The sequence below is a fragment of the Alexandromys fortis genome, unplaced genomic scaffold (assembly GCF_014885135.2).
Source record: "Alexandromys fortis isolate MF-2015 unplaced genomic scaffold, M_Fortis_MF-2015_v1.1 scaffold_53, whole genome shotgun sequence".
NCBI lineage: Eukaryota > Metazoa > Chordata > Mammalia > Rodentia > Cricetidae > Alexandromys > Alexandromys fortis.
This window is the reverse complement of record NW_026067939.1, coordinates 8,260,316-8,280,657: the sequence shown is the minus strand read 5'-3', so window position 1 is coordinate 8,280,657 and position 20,342 is coordinate 8,260,316. Positions and strand designations below refer to the sequence as shown.

At 32.6% G+C, this 20,342-nt stretch overlaps 1 protein-coding gene across 1 annotated transcript in view; it reads left to right on the top strand.

Moving 5' to 3' along the window:
- The first annotated feature begins 2,547 nt into the window (after nt 1-2,547).
- The window catches only part of Si (sucrase-isomaltase), a 60,818-nt gene continuing 43,023 nt past the window's right edge, over nt 2,548-20,342 (top strand). The window contains exons 1-13 of the mRNA XM_050147514.1: nt 2,548-2,665; nt 4,060-4,151; nt 6,784-6,901; nt 7,166-7,275; nt 9,376-9,527; nt 11,029-11,200; nt 11,781-11,880; nt 12,531-12,643; nt 13,646-13,771; nt 15,360-15,491; nt 15,575-15,694; nt 17,640-17,753; nt 19,701-19,785. Coding sequence (XP_050003471.1) covers nt 2,548-2,665; nt 4,060-4,151; nt 6,784-6,901; nt 7,166-7,275; nt 9,376-9,527; nt 11,029-11,200; nt 11,781-11,880; nt 12,531-12,643; nt 13,646-13,771; nt 15,360-15,491; nt 15,575-15,694; nt 17,640-17,753; nt 19,701-19,785 — 1,552 coding nt within the window. The remainder of the gene's footprint in view (nt 2,666-4,059; nt 4,152-6,783; nt 6,902-7,165; nt 7,276-9,375; nt 9,528-11,028; nt 11,201-11,780; nt 11,881-12,530; nt 12,644-13,645; nt 13,772-15,359; nt 15,492-15,574; nt 15,695-17,639; nt 17,754-19,700; nt 19,786-20,342) is intronic.

Below are 20,342 nucleotides of genomic sequence, written 5' to 3'. Positions count from 1 at the left end.
ATTAGAAAATAATTCTACCCAGGTATGTGGCTTTTGTTCTTGTAAAGTGATTTTTACAAGAACAAGTCTATATATATGTTTTAGCTTCTGCTTGCAAATGGTCATTGTTACCTTGGAACTTAATAGACTAATATCTACCAGCCTTCTATACATTGGTGACATTTGTATATTTTGTTCCTAGGGGATTTGGGGAGAGTTGATATTTTCTACATATGTTTACACAATCTATATGTAAAGAATGACCCTCTCAAAATTTCTGTTGTATTGAGCTTGTTTTTATGCTCACAGAGGCCAGTACAGGGCAATCTCATCCTGTTTCCTTGTAACTAGAGGTTTTCATCTCTCCCCAGAGTCTTATCTACTGGCCTTTTATTGTTTATGTTCACATTTGTACTCAGATTGCCTCGAGAGGGGATTGCTCTATACTCTGTGATTCTATTATTTCAATATTTCTCTGCTGAAAATGAAGTGAGAGAGTGTTTGCAGAATTCCAGCAGAAAGTAAGCCTCAAAGCCGACTGCCCTTGTGACAGTCAGGGTGAAAGAGTGGTAACATACAAGGGATTTTATTCTATCATTGAGCATAACATTAGGCATTTTCTTTAACTCTTTTTACATAAAGAAATATATTCTTGAATAAATTTGCCCACAGAATCTGTGGTCAAGTTAGATCTCTTATAACCTATGCTCTCAAAAACCATAGTAATAATATCTTCAACTAGCAGCATCAAAAGTTTGTAAAGTTTGCAGTATAAACAGAGAAACGTTTACATCATGTTTTTTTTCCAGAATAAGTTAATGTCCTACATAAAAGAAATATATGTTCTTTAGGCCCTACTTTTATATAATCTTCATATGAATTTCCTAAGTTCTGCAGCCTTTGGGCTTGTAATATACATGATTAACTCTTATATAATTATTATTTTCTAATATAGAATTATCTTTTATTGTTTTCATCCAGATGAATTTGAGTTTAGTAATCTTGTTATACAGTGAAAAGCAAACATAAGAATGAACAAAATCAAAATCTGTAGAGAAACAGCTTCAGTGCTGTGTATGAAGACGATGTCAAAAACGGAGAAGTGGTTATGAGTCCACCTATCATATTCCGTGATTTTCCAAATCTTCTCCAGTCATTTGAAGACTTGCGACGTAAAATATCAGCTCCAACCTCTGATTTGTCACAGTAAAAAATGCTAGCTAAGTATTGGTCCTTGAAAATATTTTATAATCTACATTGTTCAAATGTTTTTAAATCTCATAAAATGAGATACAAATTCCTAAATCCACATCCAAATATTGAAAGAAAAACAGACTTTTTAAAGGGAAAAAACAGTTTCAAGCAATGATGGTGTGTTTTTTCAGTATGTCCTACTATCTAAACGTCAAAAGCTATTGGAAAACATGGTTATTAATTAACATGGGATGGCAGAGTGGTTTATTTATGTAAACTACTTTCAGGACTAAGGCTTCAGCAATTGAATGTTGAACAGAAGAACATTAAAGGTCGATAAGCTTATGAAAGTGCAATAAAACTTTATGAGTAGTCAATATATACCTGAGCAATTTTCTCTGATCATTACTTAAACAGCCTTTCCAGCTCCAACACAGCACAGCAAATAAGACAGGCTATGAGCTAAGGTAAGTCTCCAGGTCCCATTAGATCTCTATGTTTTGTTTCTAAGCAAATATACTTTTTCTTTAACTATCTTAGAAATATTTCTATCTGCACTTTTGATAGTCAAATAGTAAATTTGTCATTCTAAGTATGTCGCATGTTCTAAAAGCAGAGGAATAAATTCAAATTTTATAAGATATAAGCATTTTTTTCTAGCTTGTTCTAACGGTTTTTGTTCAAATGCAGGTGGAATCTTGGTTTTGTTTAAGTAGTTTTATAGTATAAAATAGATTTGAACATCTAAAAGAAATACTGCAAAGCTTGAGATGCTGTGAAAGTATTTTTTTAAAAAAGAATATCTGCATAGGCAGAATAGATTCTAGATTTATTGCATATTCAATTGTTGCTACCAGAACCATTAATTAACACCCATCAAACCACCATCTAATAAGGCATTTCTCTTGTAAAATTGGTAGTAAATTGTAGCTTATAAAGTTTTGTTCAAAATTCGCATGATCTGTATGATTTTTGCTGCAACTTTTACTTACAAAACGGATCATTTTAGCCTCTAGAGTTTTTGAATAGTCATATCTAACTTGATCTTTGCCTATAATTTTTGTTCTTGTTTTCTACATAAAGAAAGGTTGTTGTCATGGTACTATGAATTTTCATCTCTTTTGTTGTATTATATTAGATTTTGAATATATACATATATTTTTTGAGATTAAAATGTAAGTAGATCATATCCCCCTATTCTTTCCTCTATCCCAAAACCCCTCACCCCCACCTCTTTCCAACTCACGGCAGTTTCGTTTTTTACTGTTGTTATAGATATGAATTCCCATAGCTCTGTTTGCTTAGAAATTAATATATAAATATTCATCATCAATTGTGTCTTACTGATAAAAACATTACATTTTCTTTCCCTAGATGGCAAAGAAGAAATTCAGCGGATTAGAGATCACTCTGATTGTCCTCTTTATCATCGTGACAATAATAGCTATTGCTCTAGTGGTTGTCTTAGCAACAAATGTGCCTGGTGTGGATGGTAAGCTATACTATTCATTTAAGCAGCAAAGGGAAGTTAGGGGAATGTTACTACAGTAGCTGTGTGTTAACTGCTGTTGTTGGTGCCTGGGAGAGAGAAGAAATGAACTTACTTTCTCAAGTTACAAGTTGCCTTCTTGCTTTCAAGACCAAAGTAATGCCCTCTGGTCAATGAATAAATGAAGGAAATCAAAGGTAGTTTTAAAATAATTTATGAAAAGTGACATGAAACGTGAAGAGCTCAGTGTATGTTCCAAAATAGCTACAATATTTTCTGTCCACTGGAGTCTGATGTTTGTAGTAGGAAGCACTATAATTAAGGGATCTGTGCACTTTTACATTAGTGGACTTTCCAGCATACATTATTTGAGAAAGAGAAATGAGGCAGAGAAGTAAAGCTTTGAAACAGGTGAGATAATTTGCCAGTGGGATCTCCTCCACTTCACCCCATCTTATCACTCAATTTTGAGGATGCTAAGATTTTTTATTTGGTTTTCAAAAACTTGAACAATACATGGATGCAATAGACAGAATTCTCTTTGTCCTTGTTATACCTGATGAAACAGAGACTTCATGACTAAGTGCAAAGAAGGTGACTTGAAACTTTGGCTTTCTATTCAGATTTTCCTAACATAATCACATTGCCATTTTCTATCGGTCAAATAGGAACTGAAAAGGATGTTATACATCGTACTTCAGTCAAACACTTGTTACAGATCTGACCACTGTCACATCTTCTCCCTATTGTTGACAGCTTTATAAAGACAATATTCATCTCTACTAGATATGAGACCACGCACACAATTGTAAAATACTATTTAAACCTTTTGTTTTACTGACAAATGCTTGAATTTAGAGGTCTTCTAAAATCCGCAGTTGATTTCATTTTAATTAGAAATAAAATGAACCCATCCATGTAGCATGGGGACCACTCTGTAGCATGGAGGTGAGCAAGCCTGCTTTTCATCCCGCCCGGCTCCCTGCACGGCTAGCTTTACACTCAAAATAACAACACACAAATTGTATTTATTTAAACACTGCCTGGCCCATTAGTTTCAGCCTCTTATTGGCTAATTCTCACATCTTGCTTTAACCCATATTTAGTAATGTGTGTAGCACGATGAGATGGTGGTTTATGGGGAAAGATCTTAACCTGCGTCTGTCTCAGAGAGGAGAGGCACGGCATCTGCTTCACTGCCTTCTTCCTCACAGCATTCAGTTCTGTCTATTCTGCCTATCTAAGTTCTGCCCTATCAAAAAGCCAAGGCAGTTTCTTTGTTAACCAATGAAATTAACACATAGACAGAAGACCCACCTACATCACATCCATTTATTAAACAAAATATTAATTACTTGAGAAATACATAAAATAATTTTCATATTTTTTTCTTCCAGTAATAACTCCAACCCTTGGAAAGTGTCCTACTGAGCAAGCTGATTCTGTCAATGAGAGAATAAACTGCATTCCAGATCAAACTCCAACACAGGTCTGCCAAAATTTTTCTGGATGATTTTAGGAATATATACATCATTATGTTCAGATAACTGTTCAATATAAGCTAATTCATATTATTAAAGATCTAAACAAAAACATTTTTATGCTCCCATTATTTGTCTATATAAATACATGAAAGAATAGATATTAATAAGTCTGTTTTCTATTCTTTTGTTCAATTCAAATTAAGAGGTTAACATCCATTCATACTTACCAAACTACTGTTGATATTATATGTCCTCATGAAAGTTTTATTGCGCATCCGTGCTTCTTAATGTATAATGACAGATAGTACAGGGCACTTGAATAACACTTGAGAATTGTTTAAACTATATTATTTGTAGTGGTGGCATTAAGAAATATTTCACACCAAGAAGTAGTGGCAAACACATTTAATCCCAACACTTGGGAAGCAGAGTCTCCCAATTGGATATCTGTGAGTTTGAGGCCAGTCAGATCTACAGAGCGAGTTCCAAGACTGATTCCATAATTACTGAGAAACCCTATCTCAAAAACTCTCAAAAAAGAAGAATTTCTAGAAAATTAAATACTATTCACTTTCTAAATATATTTATATGTTATTCTATGACAATTAGTAGAGAAGCTGGTTAGATTCATGTAAGCAGACCATGACCCAGACTTTTTAATTCAAAAAATTTGCGAAAAGTCAATAAGTATATGACTTTTATATCCATATTTGACAAGTTCTATAATATTTGTGTTTGAATCTCACTTCAACATTCCCTATCAAACAAAATAATAAAATATTGGCAGACCTTTAATTTACACAGGATTTTATTTTTAAATTATCAAAAACTAAATAAATAAATGGAGTATTAATCATAATAGTGTACTTACATTACTATCTCCTATTGCTCACCAATGAAGCAGCTAAATAGATCAGTGATTACTGTTACAGATGAAGGGAAGTTGATATTCTGATTACTATTCTCAATACATGATTGAAGATTAACACTCAATCCTTTTAGGAAGCATATTGGTCTTCTAAGAAAGTACCATATAAAGAGGCAGTGATTTAGGTTTGATGCGATCTTTAGTTCTTTATTGTTATTCAATCCATTAAGTTGCTAAAGAATATTTTTATTTTCGTGTGCTTAGTAATGAACTAATAGTAATAAAACTAAGCTAATGAAGTCAACTCTACTTCGGCAAATATATTTGCATTTGTCATTAAAAAAGACAAAATAGGTCCAACATATGTTTCATGGCTGTAATTCCAGCTACAAGAGAACCGAAGATAAGATGATCATAAGTCTGAGGCAAGCCTGGGTAAATTAGCCAAAAATATAAATCCATGTCTTCAACACACCCCAGTGGGATTGGGCTTACATAGCATTGTAAGGTCTGGGCTTATCCAAAGTACAGGGAATGAAGTCCAGGTAAAAGGAGACAGCAACAGGAAGAGAGTTTCTTGACATTCAGATAAAAAATAAACTCAAGTTTAGTTAAAATAGTTTAAAAGAAATTCAGTTAATAACTCTCCCTCATTGAACTTTAGACATAATTGGAAATTCAAAGAGCTTCTCAAGGCTAAATGAGTATGTCAGAGGAGTTCTGAAAGTGGGTGCAAAGTTCAGGCTTAGCTCATGTTCCATAAACTCAGTAGGCATTAGTCATTAACTAGTATAATAAATGATTTTAATAAGATAATTTTAAAAGGGATTTTTTTTACTATAAAACACTGATAAAGCAAATGATGGATGAATAAGATATAAAATGTGCCAGAAATCAAGAATATGGGCTGAGTATTCTTCCTTCATTTTACAACATATATAACTTTGTGTCATTAAGGATGTTTGGATAGGTTCTATAACTAGAGATAAAATTGTTCAAATAAAGGCTTACATATATGATATTATGAGAAGTATCAACTGATCCTTTTGCACTCTTGTGTGTAATGTTTCAAAAATGGAGCCATTTTAATGTGATATGAAGATAGCAATTTGACGTGGACTTTCAGTTGGTTAGCATGCAGCACTTGAAATATTGTTTTCACAAAAAATTATGTGAATATTATACCAGTATTAAGTTTGAAAAAAATGTTTCATAATTGAAAATATGGCTTTTCAATTATGCTAATATCACCATGCCATTCAACATTTTAAGTATGCTTGCACTTACGGAGTTTTCTAATTTATATGTTTTTCTCATGTAGTTAGTAAAATCACTGTAAGTCAACATTTTGTAATGTTTATTAAATTATAGTAATTTGTTCTGACTTTAATATTACTCAGCTACCAAGATGTTTAACTAATTAATGACTGACAACTTGTTATAAAACTTTGGGCTGAGACTGTGATGAAGGAGCAGTAATCTAGCACGTACAAGATCCTATTTGTAAGCCCTAGTCATTGCTATAAGTTACATGGGATTGAACTAAATCTAAATTTTCATTTATGTAAATTCACCTGACTTTGCTGTCTTATAAACACAACATAAGTATTCAAATTCTTATTCACTAGTATAATGATGAAGGGAAAAACATAATTATGAGAGGGTAAAATGTTTTAAAACGTGCATACTGAAACTGATAATAGTAATACAGATACTAGTACATCTTATTATAATGCCATTCATGTTATTCATTGAAAATATTTTCCCAGGCAAAATGTGCAGAGCGTGGCTGTTGCTGGCGCCCAGGGAACAGCTCTGTCATTCCCTGGTGCTTCTTCTCAAACAACCATGGCTATAGTGCTGAGTCAATAAACACAAAAGAAACAGGTAAGGAGTTCAGTGCGTGTTCTGAGTAGAAAGAGTTTATTTTAGTTTTTGATGAAAATAGTATCATCAATAGAATTCCAAAAGTAAATAGAGCAAAATTTTTGAATGTTATATTAAGATATTTTTCATGGTTTCATCTTGCAATATAAAAAGAAACAGTTATTTGTGATACTATTAGAAAAATATTAAAATATATAAATTAGTAAAAAATGTTAATATTTATAACTATTCCAAACGTATGTGCTTCCCTCCATTTTGTTTAAGGGCATGAAGCTACATTGAGCAGGATCGCTTCTCCTTCTCTGTTTGGGAATGACATTTCAAGTGTCCTCCTCACAACTCAGAGACAAACCGCAAATCGTTTTCGGTTCAAGGTTTGACTTTTACTATTTCTAAAAATTTATTTCTGTTTATTTCATATGTGCAAACTTTGTCTGTCTCTATGTGTGAGTGTTCACATGAGAGCAGTGCCCACGGAGGCCAGAAGAGGCCAATCGATCTCCTAAAACTGAAGTTAAAGATGGTTATAAGGCACCATAAATATGCAGGCCGCTGAATTCAGGACCTCTGTAAGAGCAATATGACATATTAACAAGAGATTCATCTCTCCAGCCTTTGCTTTTAAATATTTCTAGAAAGATTTTGACATAAAGTATACTTGAAGAACACACTCTTTTCCTTACCATGTTTTGTCCACCATGAGAAACGTTTATCTCCAAAAGATGACTACCAAACTAATTACCCTTTTATGTGTCATTCTCCCATTGAAGATAATTTCAATAATAAAAGTTTCTTATGTAGTTATAATTCAAGAATTCAAGTAACATATTCTATTTAAAATACTTACGTTATTGTCTTCAGAAGAATTTGTGCCCAATAAATGTTCGTATTAAAAAAGACATGTAACTGTAGTCTCTGTAGGATTGTTATTTAAAGCATTTTCGTCATTTGTCTACTTTGTGTGTATAGATGTATTGTCTTTGTGAATGTTTTTGCACTACGGGTAGGCCCAGTACTTACTGAAGCCAGGCATGGTTATCAGGCCCTGGAAGGGAGTTACAAATATCTGTTAACAACCATAAGGGTCCTGGAAATTGAATCTGGGTCCTCACTCTACTAGCGCAGTAAGTGTTCTTTACCCACCGAGAGATCTTTCCAAGATGTTAGTTTAAAATTTGAGTTGACAGAAGTTAATTGTGCTTTATGAAATCAATGGCTGGAACTTCATTCTTGAGTTTAAAGAGAGAGACTGCTGGCTTATAGAAAGGGGTTAGTTGTGGATGTATGCACTCACATACACACATATAATCTGTAGAAGAAAAGGATGATTGTGCAAATTTTTAGGAAAACATTCAAAATTTTAAGACTTAAATTATTTATGTAGTATGTCAGTTTTACACAAAAAAAGATAGATACCCCCCATGTGAATGAATATGCTGAAAATGATATATTACCACAATGTATGCCAAACTTATCATTAAAGATGTTTTTGTATATAGTGTTTTAGAGACAAAATTTCTCTGTTTAGTTGTCCTCCTGACTGTCCTAGAACTTGCGTTCTAGACCAGGATAGCCTTGAAAAATCTGCACTCCTCCACCTCCTGAATACTGGGGTTAAATGCATGAGCCACCATATCCAGCAATTTTAAAACACTTTATTCACTGTGGCAAAAACTGGAATAAAACTAGCAGTCAATTAACAGATGAATAGATAAATATAAATATATATCTGTATATGCATATAAAATTTTACATATAATAGCATATATGTATATATATATATTTAGTATGCTATTCCATTCTAGAGAAAATATAATCACAAAAGTTAAAAGAATAATGGGTGGAGTAAGTACTGAACAGAAGTAATAAACAGCAAATATTAAAGAGAATATATAACTATTTGTTTTCTAGTTCTAATTCTTTCAAGATGTGGATACATGCACAGAAAATATTCTGTCCTGCAAGCTTAAAATCCAATGGAAACCTTCACAGCTTCTGTCTTAATGACTATTTATAGAGAGATTCATTGAGATGTATAGATTTAGGGTGTGGTTAATTTCACTACATGATTTTTTTCATTTGTTGGGTTTTTAATTTATTAAAAAATTTATTTATTTAAAAAATTAAAATTAAAAATATTCAGTCTTCATCGGAATATCTATAGAGATAGATACTTAAGGTACTTAAAATAATAAACTTTAAAGGGTAGTTTTAAATTATACTTAGTGACAATATCTTTCTTATATTATCAATAAATATATTTATCCAACCATATAGAAAACTTCTTAACCAATTAAGTATAATTAATCATTAGGAATTTGTATGGTTTATCCTTGCAAAGTCATCCAAATGTTACATTTATATTGAGGTATTAAATTATGTATATGTGTGTATGTATGTATACTGCTTGCATGCAGTAAATCAGAGGTGGGAGTATCTCTATAACTTACTGTTTATGTATAAAATCTTAACAGATTACAGATCCAAATAATAAAAGATATGAAGTTCCACATCAGTTTGTACAAGATGTTCCTGGAATCTCAGCTGACAGTGCACTTTATAATGTTCAAATCACTGAAAACCCATTCAGCATCAAAGTGATCAGGAAAAGCAACAACAGAGTCTTGTAAGTGATAATTTCATTTTGCCTTTACATCCGTTCAAATAGGTGGCCAATTTTATTCTGTTGCCAGAGGATACAAACTTCTGATTTCCAGTGCCAGTTCACAAAGTATATCCCAAAAGTGTAAGTAAGGATCTATAAATACTATGCTGATGAAATAATTTTGGTTTCCATGAAAGAAATAAACTAAAACACAATTTGAAAACGTCAGTTGATCCCAACTAAAGGCAGAGATGGAAGAAAGTGCTGATACAGTTTTACATTGTCAATATAACTCATACGTAAGAATGGCTGCTCTGTACATTACGCTCATTATATCCTCCTTCCCGAAAGAATATTCAGAATTAATATTAATTAATATTAATATTCAGGTTTCTATTCAGTTAGGTATTAATTTATAAGGGAATATCCAAATCATTTGCTCACATAGATCAAGTTAAAGAGAAGTTGAATACTCCCATTTAGAATGCATCGTCTGGGGCAAGGAGTAATTGGTGCAAAAAACTTAGTAATTTACTGTAAAAATTTGAGCCTTTATACAGGCAGCATTGCATACGATGTGCGCATGCACACACACACACACACATGTATGTAACAAGAATTAATAGTAAAAAGGTACAGATTTTAAAGCAGGTAAGCAGGAGTATATGGGAAGGTTTGGAAGAAAAAAGGAAGGAACGATGATGTAGTAATTATACCATAATCTCAAAAGAAGGATTGTTTTAAAAATAAAAGAAATAAGTTTTAAATAGGAAAAAGTGAGGATACAGGTAATGTTGAATAGTGCTGAAAGTCAAATCTTATCAATTTATTTTAACTAAATAGATTTGGACATTTTTACAGTTTGCTTTGTGGTCTTTCCTAAAAAGTACTTACTTCTAAGCAGAGAAGTCCAATACAGAAAGAGAAATACTTTACTGAATTAATTGCATGTGAACTCTAGACAATGCTAACCGTAAAATTGAGTAACACAATTTTTCTCAAGTTGGATAAGTGGAAGAAGATATGGAGACTTTTGATAATGAGTGAGAAATGAAGAATGTGTTTTCAAAATTTTGACATGACATGTTTTATTGAATTTCAAAACCCTGATTTTGAAATTAATTTTTATCATGAATGAAATCAGTAGAATGATGCAGTACCAAACACAACAAACACAGTCCGGACCTGGGTTATACTCGTTGAGAACGTGTCTTGCTTTATTTATTTGTGTATACATCTATTATTTATTCATATGTAAGTTGTTTCTGACTAGCACAAGTGACAGTGGTAGTGATATTCTGAGACCTGAAGAGGACTAGAGAGTAGAATGCCTGTGAGAAACTGTATTGATGGAAACAAAGTTACGCTGATACCATAAACAAGTTCTATTTGTGGAACAGTTTGGGTTTTCAATAAGGACTGCAGCTGAAGGCGGATGCTTTAGAAATCATGGATGATGTTAACTGAAAGGAGGAAATATTTCTTCTGTACACAAACCATTTCTTTTTATTTTGTGGTTCAGGTTTGATACCAGTGTTGGTCCTCTGGTGTACTCTAACCAGTATCTGCAGATTTCAACAAAACTTCCAAGTGAATACATTTATGGCTTTGGGGAGCATATTCATAAGAGATTTCGTCATGATTTATACTGGAAAACGTGGCCAATCTTTACTCGAGATGAACTTCCTGGTGATGTACGGTATTTTCTTGGCTTTAGACATGAAATCATTACAGTAGAGAAGCTGATACATTTATGGCATTTGACAATATTATCTATATAAAATAGTTTTTTACTATTTATATAAAATGGTTTCTATATAAAAGCAGTAAGAAAGACTTAACTTTCCTTTCACCATCATTTTTAGGACTCACCTGCACCATCCCATGCCCTCATCTTCTCTTAACAAACACACTGCAGAATGTAGGATAGACAGCTTTCTCTGTGTCCTGTAGGAAGAAAAAATGGATCCCGTTGAATGTATATATTTGAATGACTTATTTAAATATATTTAATTATAATAAAGCAAAGAGAAGCAAGTGATCTATTAATACATGTTAACGTCTCTTTTGCAAATACGAAAACTATTTACTGAAGTACATTATATTATTTTTATACTATAATCCTTTATGTAATATATAGTAAGGGAAATTAGTATAGAGCTATAGGAGGATAAATTGAAAAAGTAAGCAAGTTTTAAGTAAAATCCATTTCAGCTTACTTTTTCTTCACTTTACATTCAGTTCAATATTTAATCTTTGAACTTCACCTTTCAGAATAACCATAATCTCTACGGGCATCAGACATTCTTCATGGGCATTGAAGATAACACCGGGAAGTCTTATGGTGTTTTTCTCATGAACAGCAACGCAATGGGTAAAAATCATTCATTTGATGTTTACGTGAAATTTATCTTGACATGTTCAACTACTCTTTTGATTCCTATCATAGATGTTTGACTTCAAAATAAACAAGATAAATAGTGACAGCATGTGAAATTTTATTGGAAGGTTTTAAAATTGGGTTTTAATTGTGAGTGTTCCTGTTTGGGAAAGTACACCTTGTGTTGTGTCACAATTGTTCAGCAAGAGAAGTGAGTTTCGTAATTATCCAGTCAATTACTTGTACAATGTTAAGTTAAAAATATAGGAATTTTTTTAGAAATTAATGTGTGGTTATATGATGTTTCAATTAATCTTAAATTGCAATAGCTAATTGAGATATGAATTTAGCAAGACATTTAATCTTGCTAGGAGTCTGACCCTCTATGCTCTGCTCTGCATTTTCTAGAGTAGCCATGGCAACTCTGGAAAGGGAAGTCTTGGCTATCCTGTCACAGGCCTTACAAGTAGCATTCTGCTTTCTCCAAAGTTATTCTTATTTTCAGTAGCTTACTTTCTATTAATAATTGAACATTATGTGCACTGATATGGCTAACAAGATGCTCTTAAATGTGTGTGACAGTTGTTTTATCATTATGGACATGTCTCAAATTATGTATATTTTGTTCTATTTCTACTTCGTAGAGGTCTTCATCCAGCCAACTCCAATAATTACTTACAGAGTTACTGGAGGCATACTAGACTTCTATATATTTCTTGGAGACACACCAGAAGAAGTAGTTCAACAATACCAAGAGGTTGGTTTCAGACTGAGTTTGTCAATTATTTTCCTACATTAATTTGTTTCATAAGTTGTTTAATAATTTCTAGTTGCATGCATAGGACTTCTTCTCTACACGTATGTTTCTTAACAAAATTTAAGGACATTAGCTGATAATCTTCATTATTTCCATATATAATGAAACCTGAATTTACGTAAATGTATATTTTTATTTTGATTAATTTTTATGATGAGATAGCTAACCTCAGAAATCATATTTATTTGAAACATTACAGATAAAAACTTTATTTTGTCATGATAGTTTTTGATAAAATAAATCAAAAGAAAGTACAATATTTGGGAGAATAGAAATAGTCAATGAAAGTATAGGCCATTCACAGTTGTGATCAAAATAGGAAATGAGTGAATGACAAAAAGCATACTTTTGTGTTATAATTTCTTTTTTTACTATGCTTTAGTTCTTTTTTATTTTAATTTAATTTTTAAAATTTCATTTATATTTCAATCACAGTTCTCCCCCACCTATCCCTCCCCCTAAGTCCACTTCCCATTCACTCCTCCCAATGGGTAAGGGCTGACATAAGAAGTCAACAAAGTCTGGCACATTAAGGTGGGGTGGGACCAAGGCCCTTCCTCCTGCATTAATACTGACCATGGCATCCTCACATAGGGAATGGGCTCATACAAGCTAGCTCATGCATCGGGCATACATTAATTCTTGTCAGTAATTTTCCATGACAGACAAATATATCTTGCAAATATTATTTTCCTGGGGTTTTCTTTAACACACACACACACACACACACACAAAGATGTGGGACAGAACAAAAACTTAATGTTTTATAAGAAGATTCTTGGAGATTTTGATGAGAAACAAAGAATTTAGATGGGAGTCTGTATTTATAGCATATAGTTCAGCGAATACTAGAGGAATTGTAGAATAAAGAGCACATTAATATTAGTAATCCTAAAGACATCTCTCTTTGTCGAAACTAACTGAGTGCCGTTCCTCCTCAAGCTCATTGGTCGACCAGCAATGCCTGCATACTGGAGTCTTGGCTTTCAACTGAGTCGCTGGAATTACCAGTCACTAGATGCAGTGAAAGAAGTCGTCAGAAGAAACCGGGAAGCCGGCATTCCATATGTAAGGAGAAGGAAGGTTGCTAGGGATGGGGGATAAAGGACAAGCATTTAAACATAACAGGAAATGACGAAAGTGTCAGGACAAACTATGTTACACTGATGATCTAGAACATTTGTAATTATAAAAGTGATACATGGTAAATTTATTCTACATTCTTATATGATGTCCACAGGTTGATTGAATTTATTTTCTTTTTTCTTTTTTGAAATTATTAATATGTTTACATCATTTCTTACTTTCCTTTCTTCCCTTGAGACCTTCTCATTTATACCTTCTTGCTTTTCTCAAGTTAATGGTCTCTTCTTATTTGATTAAACATATTTTGAAGATGTTATCAGGAGTTTTATCAAAATGAAAATATTTGTTGTCAATTTTTAATATGATTTTTGAAAATTCATAATTGAGTGCTGTATTTAATCATTTGCACCCTCCCTCTCAGTCTTCTCATCCCTCCTGGGTTCCCACCATTTCTTCTCAAATCCATAGCTTCTTATTTAATTACTGCTATGTGCATATAAATGTGTATTTAAAGTTGACCACGTAGTATTAAACAACCTATTCCAGGGCTTGTCCCTGGAGAAGACTGATTTTTCCTCTCTCAGTTGCCATGTTTTCACTAGAAATCTTCACTTAAGTTTGAATTTTTGTGAGATTTCTACCATCAATGCTGATATACCAGCTGGCACTGTCATTGAGCGGTTCAAGCTTAGATGACCCTTAGATGACCATATTAAGATTTTATGATGTCACATAGAAAGACACTATCTTACAGCAGATGTCCTGGACCTCCGACTCTTACAATCTCCCTGCGTATTCTTGTGCAATATTCCCTGAGTCTGTAGGGATTGCACTGTAGATGTATCAATCAGGGTTGGGGACACCAACATCAGCTGTCCGAAGCCTTTTCATCAGTTGTGGATTTCTGTAAAGGTCTTCACTGGCTCCAAAAAGAGGTTTCTTTGCTTAGGAGTAAAAGGTACACTTATCTGTGGGTATAAGGAATGCAGTTAGCAATTATACACATTTAGGTATATATTTTATACCTAATTTTAAATTTGCTAAATAAAATTTTGTTTTTTAAATGTTTTATACACACACAGATATGACATGAATGAAACTCACCAATGACAAATTTCAATTAATAGTAGTTTAAGCCTTTTCCACATGAAAAAGATATAATCTAGGGGCTAAGAGAGTGGTTTGCTAGAAGAATATTCATTAGACTCTAGCTTTCATAACCAGCACTAAAGAGAGGAAGCAAACTAAATGAGCCATATAAATGAAAGCAAATAATTTTACAAAATTATTATTTCTTCTTTATATAAAATGAAATATACATTAACTTTTCATTTTTTTTCCTTGAAACAATGTCTCCACTCTGTAGTTCAGGCTGTTCTTGATTTTAAGGACCTCCTACTTTACCTTCCAAATTTTGAGAATAAAGTACACTAGACTGCCTTCCCATGACCTTGTTGAGTTCATTGTTATGTTACTTTCTCTCTGAATGAAACAAATGTTTGTGCTTAAAGATTGGCATTACAAGAAAGCTCTTTCAACTCTCACTGAAGCACTTTTTGCTAATTTCCAGGATGCACAAGTCACCGATATTGACTACATGGAAGACAAAAAAGACTTTACTTATGATAGTGTTAATTTCAGTGGGCTTCCTGAATTTGCTAAAGATTTACATGACCACGGACAAAAATATGTTATCATCCTGGTAAGGATAAATTAGTAAAACATTTTTATTATTATACAATTGTACATTAAAATATTGCCTACAGAATCTTATTTCGTTATCAGGACCCTGCGATATCTATAGATCGACGAGCCAATGGAGCAGAATATGGAACATATACGAGGGGTAATGAACAAAATGTTTGGGTGAGTGAGCCAGATGGAACGACACCACTTATTGGAGAGGTAAGTTCTCAAATTTATTAAGTTCAATTGGTTCTGGTTTCCAATTTTGTTCATACATGTGTGGTGTGTGTGTGTGTGTGTGTTTTCCTCTTTGGATTTGAATTATAATTATGCAAGGATATTTTACTCAAATAAACATGCATTAGTCTTTAAAAGAATCTAGTTGTGAAAAGTCGATAGCCGGTCATTTAAAGTGAATAGTTAAAATCAAAACCAATAAACAATAAATCTGATACACTGTCTAAAGTCCTACAAAAATTCTGTAAGGTTTGCATAGATAACTTAATATAAAATATTTGCAAGTGCAAACTGAGTAACTATATACAGGCACTGAGTTTTATGAATTCCTTTTAAACATCAAAATAACATGCATTTATTGAAATTACTTCAAAGGAAGAAAACTGAAATATAGAAAATTAAAATGAAATTTCAAAGATTACAGAGCCAGTTTTGAAGGAATTCAAAATGTGCCTAGCTTTTAGATAAATGCGCATTTTTATATGCATCTGTCTGTCAGTAAATCTGTATATTTGTCCATATGAGTTCCGGCTTATGTGTGCTAGCAAAGGTCAGACAATAACGGGGTGTCAGTCCTTGCCTTCCACCCTGTTTGAGACAGAGTCCTTGTTTGCTGCACTAGGCCGTTCCAGGAACTTGCAAGGGTTCTCTTGTTTCCTTCAATCTTACTTTAGGAGTGCTGGGATTTCAGATTGCCCTGGGAATCTAAATGCTAATCTCATGCTTATGTGGCAAGCACTTTACTGACATAGCCACCTGCTCAAGCTGCGATGCATATATTTCAACAGAATAAATATTCTTTTTAGAGTATACTCATAAGTCTTGTCAATAGCAAATAATGACTCTATACATGGAGTTGGTATTCAATGCTGTGGTTTTAATAAAACTAAAGAAAACTGCAAAAGAAAATAGCAATTTTCAAATATGTATTTATTAAACTATTATTTATGACATTGACAAATATCCTACCTATCCTTACTGCAATTAGTAAGCTTAAATTTTTAGGGCAGCATTTTTTCCCATGATTATAGACTTCACAAGTGCCAAACATGACCTTGCTGTTGCTACCCAGTAATGTTTCAGTATGTATTCTTAAAACTTGACATTTTGTTCCTGAGCAGATTAGCAAGCAATTGTGTTTATATGGTTTTAAAACTATATATCCTTGTCTTAATTAACAAAAATCCTGTTATTCTTTATTAATGCTATTATTGAGTGAATATATAATAAATTAGAGTTTGAAAAGGAATACATAATAAATAGATAAAGTCTTTGATATCATAGGGTCTGGTCTTTGATGCTTTAAATGTAAATTCCTGCCAACCAGGAATGTGAGGAGTATGGTCTTGAACATCCTATTCGATTTGTCTGTGTGACATGTCTCACCTGCAAGATGGATTTAATTAACATACTTGAAATGTAAAATGATGATAAAAGTATATCTCTCAAATTTCTAGTGAATATTATGTTAAAAAATATAAAAATTTTTAGAATGCAGAAAGTGTCTAGTGTATATTGTTATAATAATGAAATTTTCTTCTCTTGAAGCTTTTGGAAAGAGATGTGTCTGGAAATGAAGTGACATGTTTTTAATTAATGAAACTGGAATACATTATAGTACTCTGGTTTACTAATCTAATCTACACGAATACTAAGAGTTATGATTACCTCTACACTTGATGGCATCTATTCCCGTGTTTTCTCTTCTGAATACTTAATACTTCTTTTTTTATATTTACTAACCAATTTTCCCTTAAGGGAGTTTAACATAATGTCCAGATAATTTTGAATGTGGACTGCACATGCATCATACAAACCTACTGAAATACAATACTGATATGATTATTAAGTACATGTGTGTGAAATAGCACTTATGTTTTAAGTTCTCTTTTATTCATGTGCTCATGTGGATGAACTCTTCCTCTAGGTTTGGCCAGGATTAACAGTGTATCCTGATTTTACTAAACCCCAAACCATTGAGTGGTGGGCAAATGAATGTAATATCTTCCATAATGAAGTGGAATATGATGGACTGTGGATTGTAAGTGGCTATTGTCAACAAATAGTTCTATTTGGTGATCACAAAATGATTTATCCATAAACACACACATGCATTATATATCTCTATATAGAATGTATTCTAAATAAAATTTAAGCATTTTCTATCACTTTCTAAAACAGAAACACTATTCATGTGGAAGAAAGGAAACAATATTTAAAAGTGTAAATTTAGATTTTTCTTTTCTTCCCAACTAGTGGACTTTGAAGAAAAAAATAATTTTTATATAAGGAATTATATCTTTTTGGTCTATCATTTTTATCCGAGAAGATTTATTTGGGGACACACCTAATAAAAATAGTACAATTTCAGAGCACATATGAAAATCACCAGCACCATGTACCACTAGTGTCCACCCACCTTAGGAGGCTTCCCTTCCAGTAAGTGGACAAGAACAATCTAAAATTGCAGTAGCCTGTATTTTATTTCAAAGCAATTAAAATTTAATTCCTAGATTATTTATACATTTTTGAAGTCATTAAAGAAAATTATAATTCTTGGAAAACTCTTGGGATGATATTGTTTCCTTGTTTTTCCTAATTTTATTTAATCACAGCTCAGTCATTTAAAGGTCAGTCAGATGAAAGTCAAAGTAAACTTGTGTTTATTGTGACTCTAACTTTACTGGAGGACAATAATACATTCTAAACACTAGTTTTAGAATAAACTTAACATAAGCCAGAACACACACACACACACACGAAACAGAGGTTAAAAAAAGCATAACAGCTCTGTAGAGCGATAGATGTTGTAGATGGGTTTTCCTTGGTTGTCTAGGTCTGTTACCATCTTAATGAGCAAACTGTATTATATAATTAGTTAATCATTAATTTACCTAATTGGGAGTTTTGTTTTAATTGTTGAATTATCCATGTTTGAGGAGGACGAACACGGAAAGTCATCTGTGATGTCACGATTCCTGTGCAGACTTTCACAGAAGAAGGGTATAGGGAATGTTTATTATAATTCTATGATGTCACACTGTTTATACTTACACAGCAGAAAGAATAATCAAATATCTATCATGTGTTTTAGGTTTATTTTCTCACTAGTCTCCAAGTCGGTAATTTCCTACTACCATTCAGAAAACAATGATTTTTTTTTTTTTTCGAGACAGGGTTTCTCTGTGGCTTTGGAGCCTGTCCTGGAACTAGCTCTTGTAGACCATGCAATGTTTATTAGAAAGCAATTATGCGATACTTTAGTGACAAGGTTTGGTTGCTATCAGCTGTGTGGCCCAGATTTAAGGTGGATCTTAATTAAATTACTTCAAACAGTGTAATTAGGAAAAATTCCTCCCAGCTGTATTGAGCTGCTTGAGCTTTTGTTAACTACAAGTGTAATACAATTGACAAACAAGAATATCACATCACAGATGCCTTAAAATAATTCCTCAACACATTTTCAAAAATAAATGTGATTAACACTTTCTTAGAAAAAATTAAGATAACTTAAGGCTTCTTGGAAATCTTTCAGGTTTTTTGTGATGCTCCTATGATCCCATGCTTCCATGGTTTATGACAGTTTGCAAGCTGCGGACTAAGTGAATATAGTTATCAGCAATAGGCTGAGTACATGATGAAATCTAGATAACTGCCCATCAAAGCCAAATATGTATAAGAATGAATTTGCAGGGCAAGGGTTTAAATAAGTCACAGTGAGAAGATTGAAACAACTCTCTGAAAGTTGTTTATTGAAGGCACAGTGTGCTTTGTGTAGATTTGTAGTTCTATAAAATGAGAGGTATTTTTAATATTTAAAATCCTTTTCTCCTGTCTAAAGTTCTTATCCTATCATATGCACCCTGTTTTTAGGTCTGTCATGTAATATGCGAGATAAGCAATTTTAAGGATGTCTTTTTAAATAGCATAAGAAATCTGCTATTATTCATTTTTACCTGATGCTATTTTCCCTTTTCTCTCCACTTAGGACATGAATGAAGTTTCCAGCTTTATTCAAGGTTCTCTGAAAGGCTGCGCTGTCAATGAATTGAATTACCCTCCTTTTACTCCAGGTAAGTTTTATTTTCTAATTACCCTTAGTTAAGACAAAGTTTTTGTTAACTAACAAATTTCTAAAATATATTTCTAAATCATAAGCTGTTAAATTTTTGAAATCTAAAGTCACTGATTTTTCTTTTCCTTTGTCAAATATAACAAGTTGTGATTACATTGCTATAATACTTATTTCTGCATATATTGTTTGTATGTATACATGTTTTCAAGTTTACAGATGAAATGCCTAGGGTCTTGTCTGTTCTTTTCCACCTTATTTATGTTTAATATTTGTTTGTGTTTTATACATATGTACATGTTTGTATATTTCCACACGAAAGCATGTGGGAAATAAGATTCTAATTTCATCTATCATTCTGCATCATATTTTGTAAATTTTATTTATTATTATGTTTATATGAATATTTGCATACATGTTCATGAGCACATATGCAACCAGAAAGACTTTTGCTTTACTCTCTTATCATCCATTGTCTGTCCCACTGAGGAAAGGTTTCTCTTTGAAATTAGGACTCACATTTTCCCACACACCTTAATGACTCCTGCGTCGACTCAC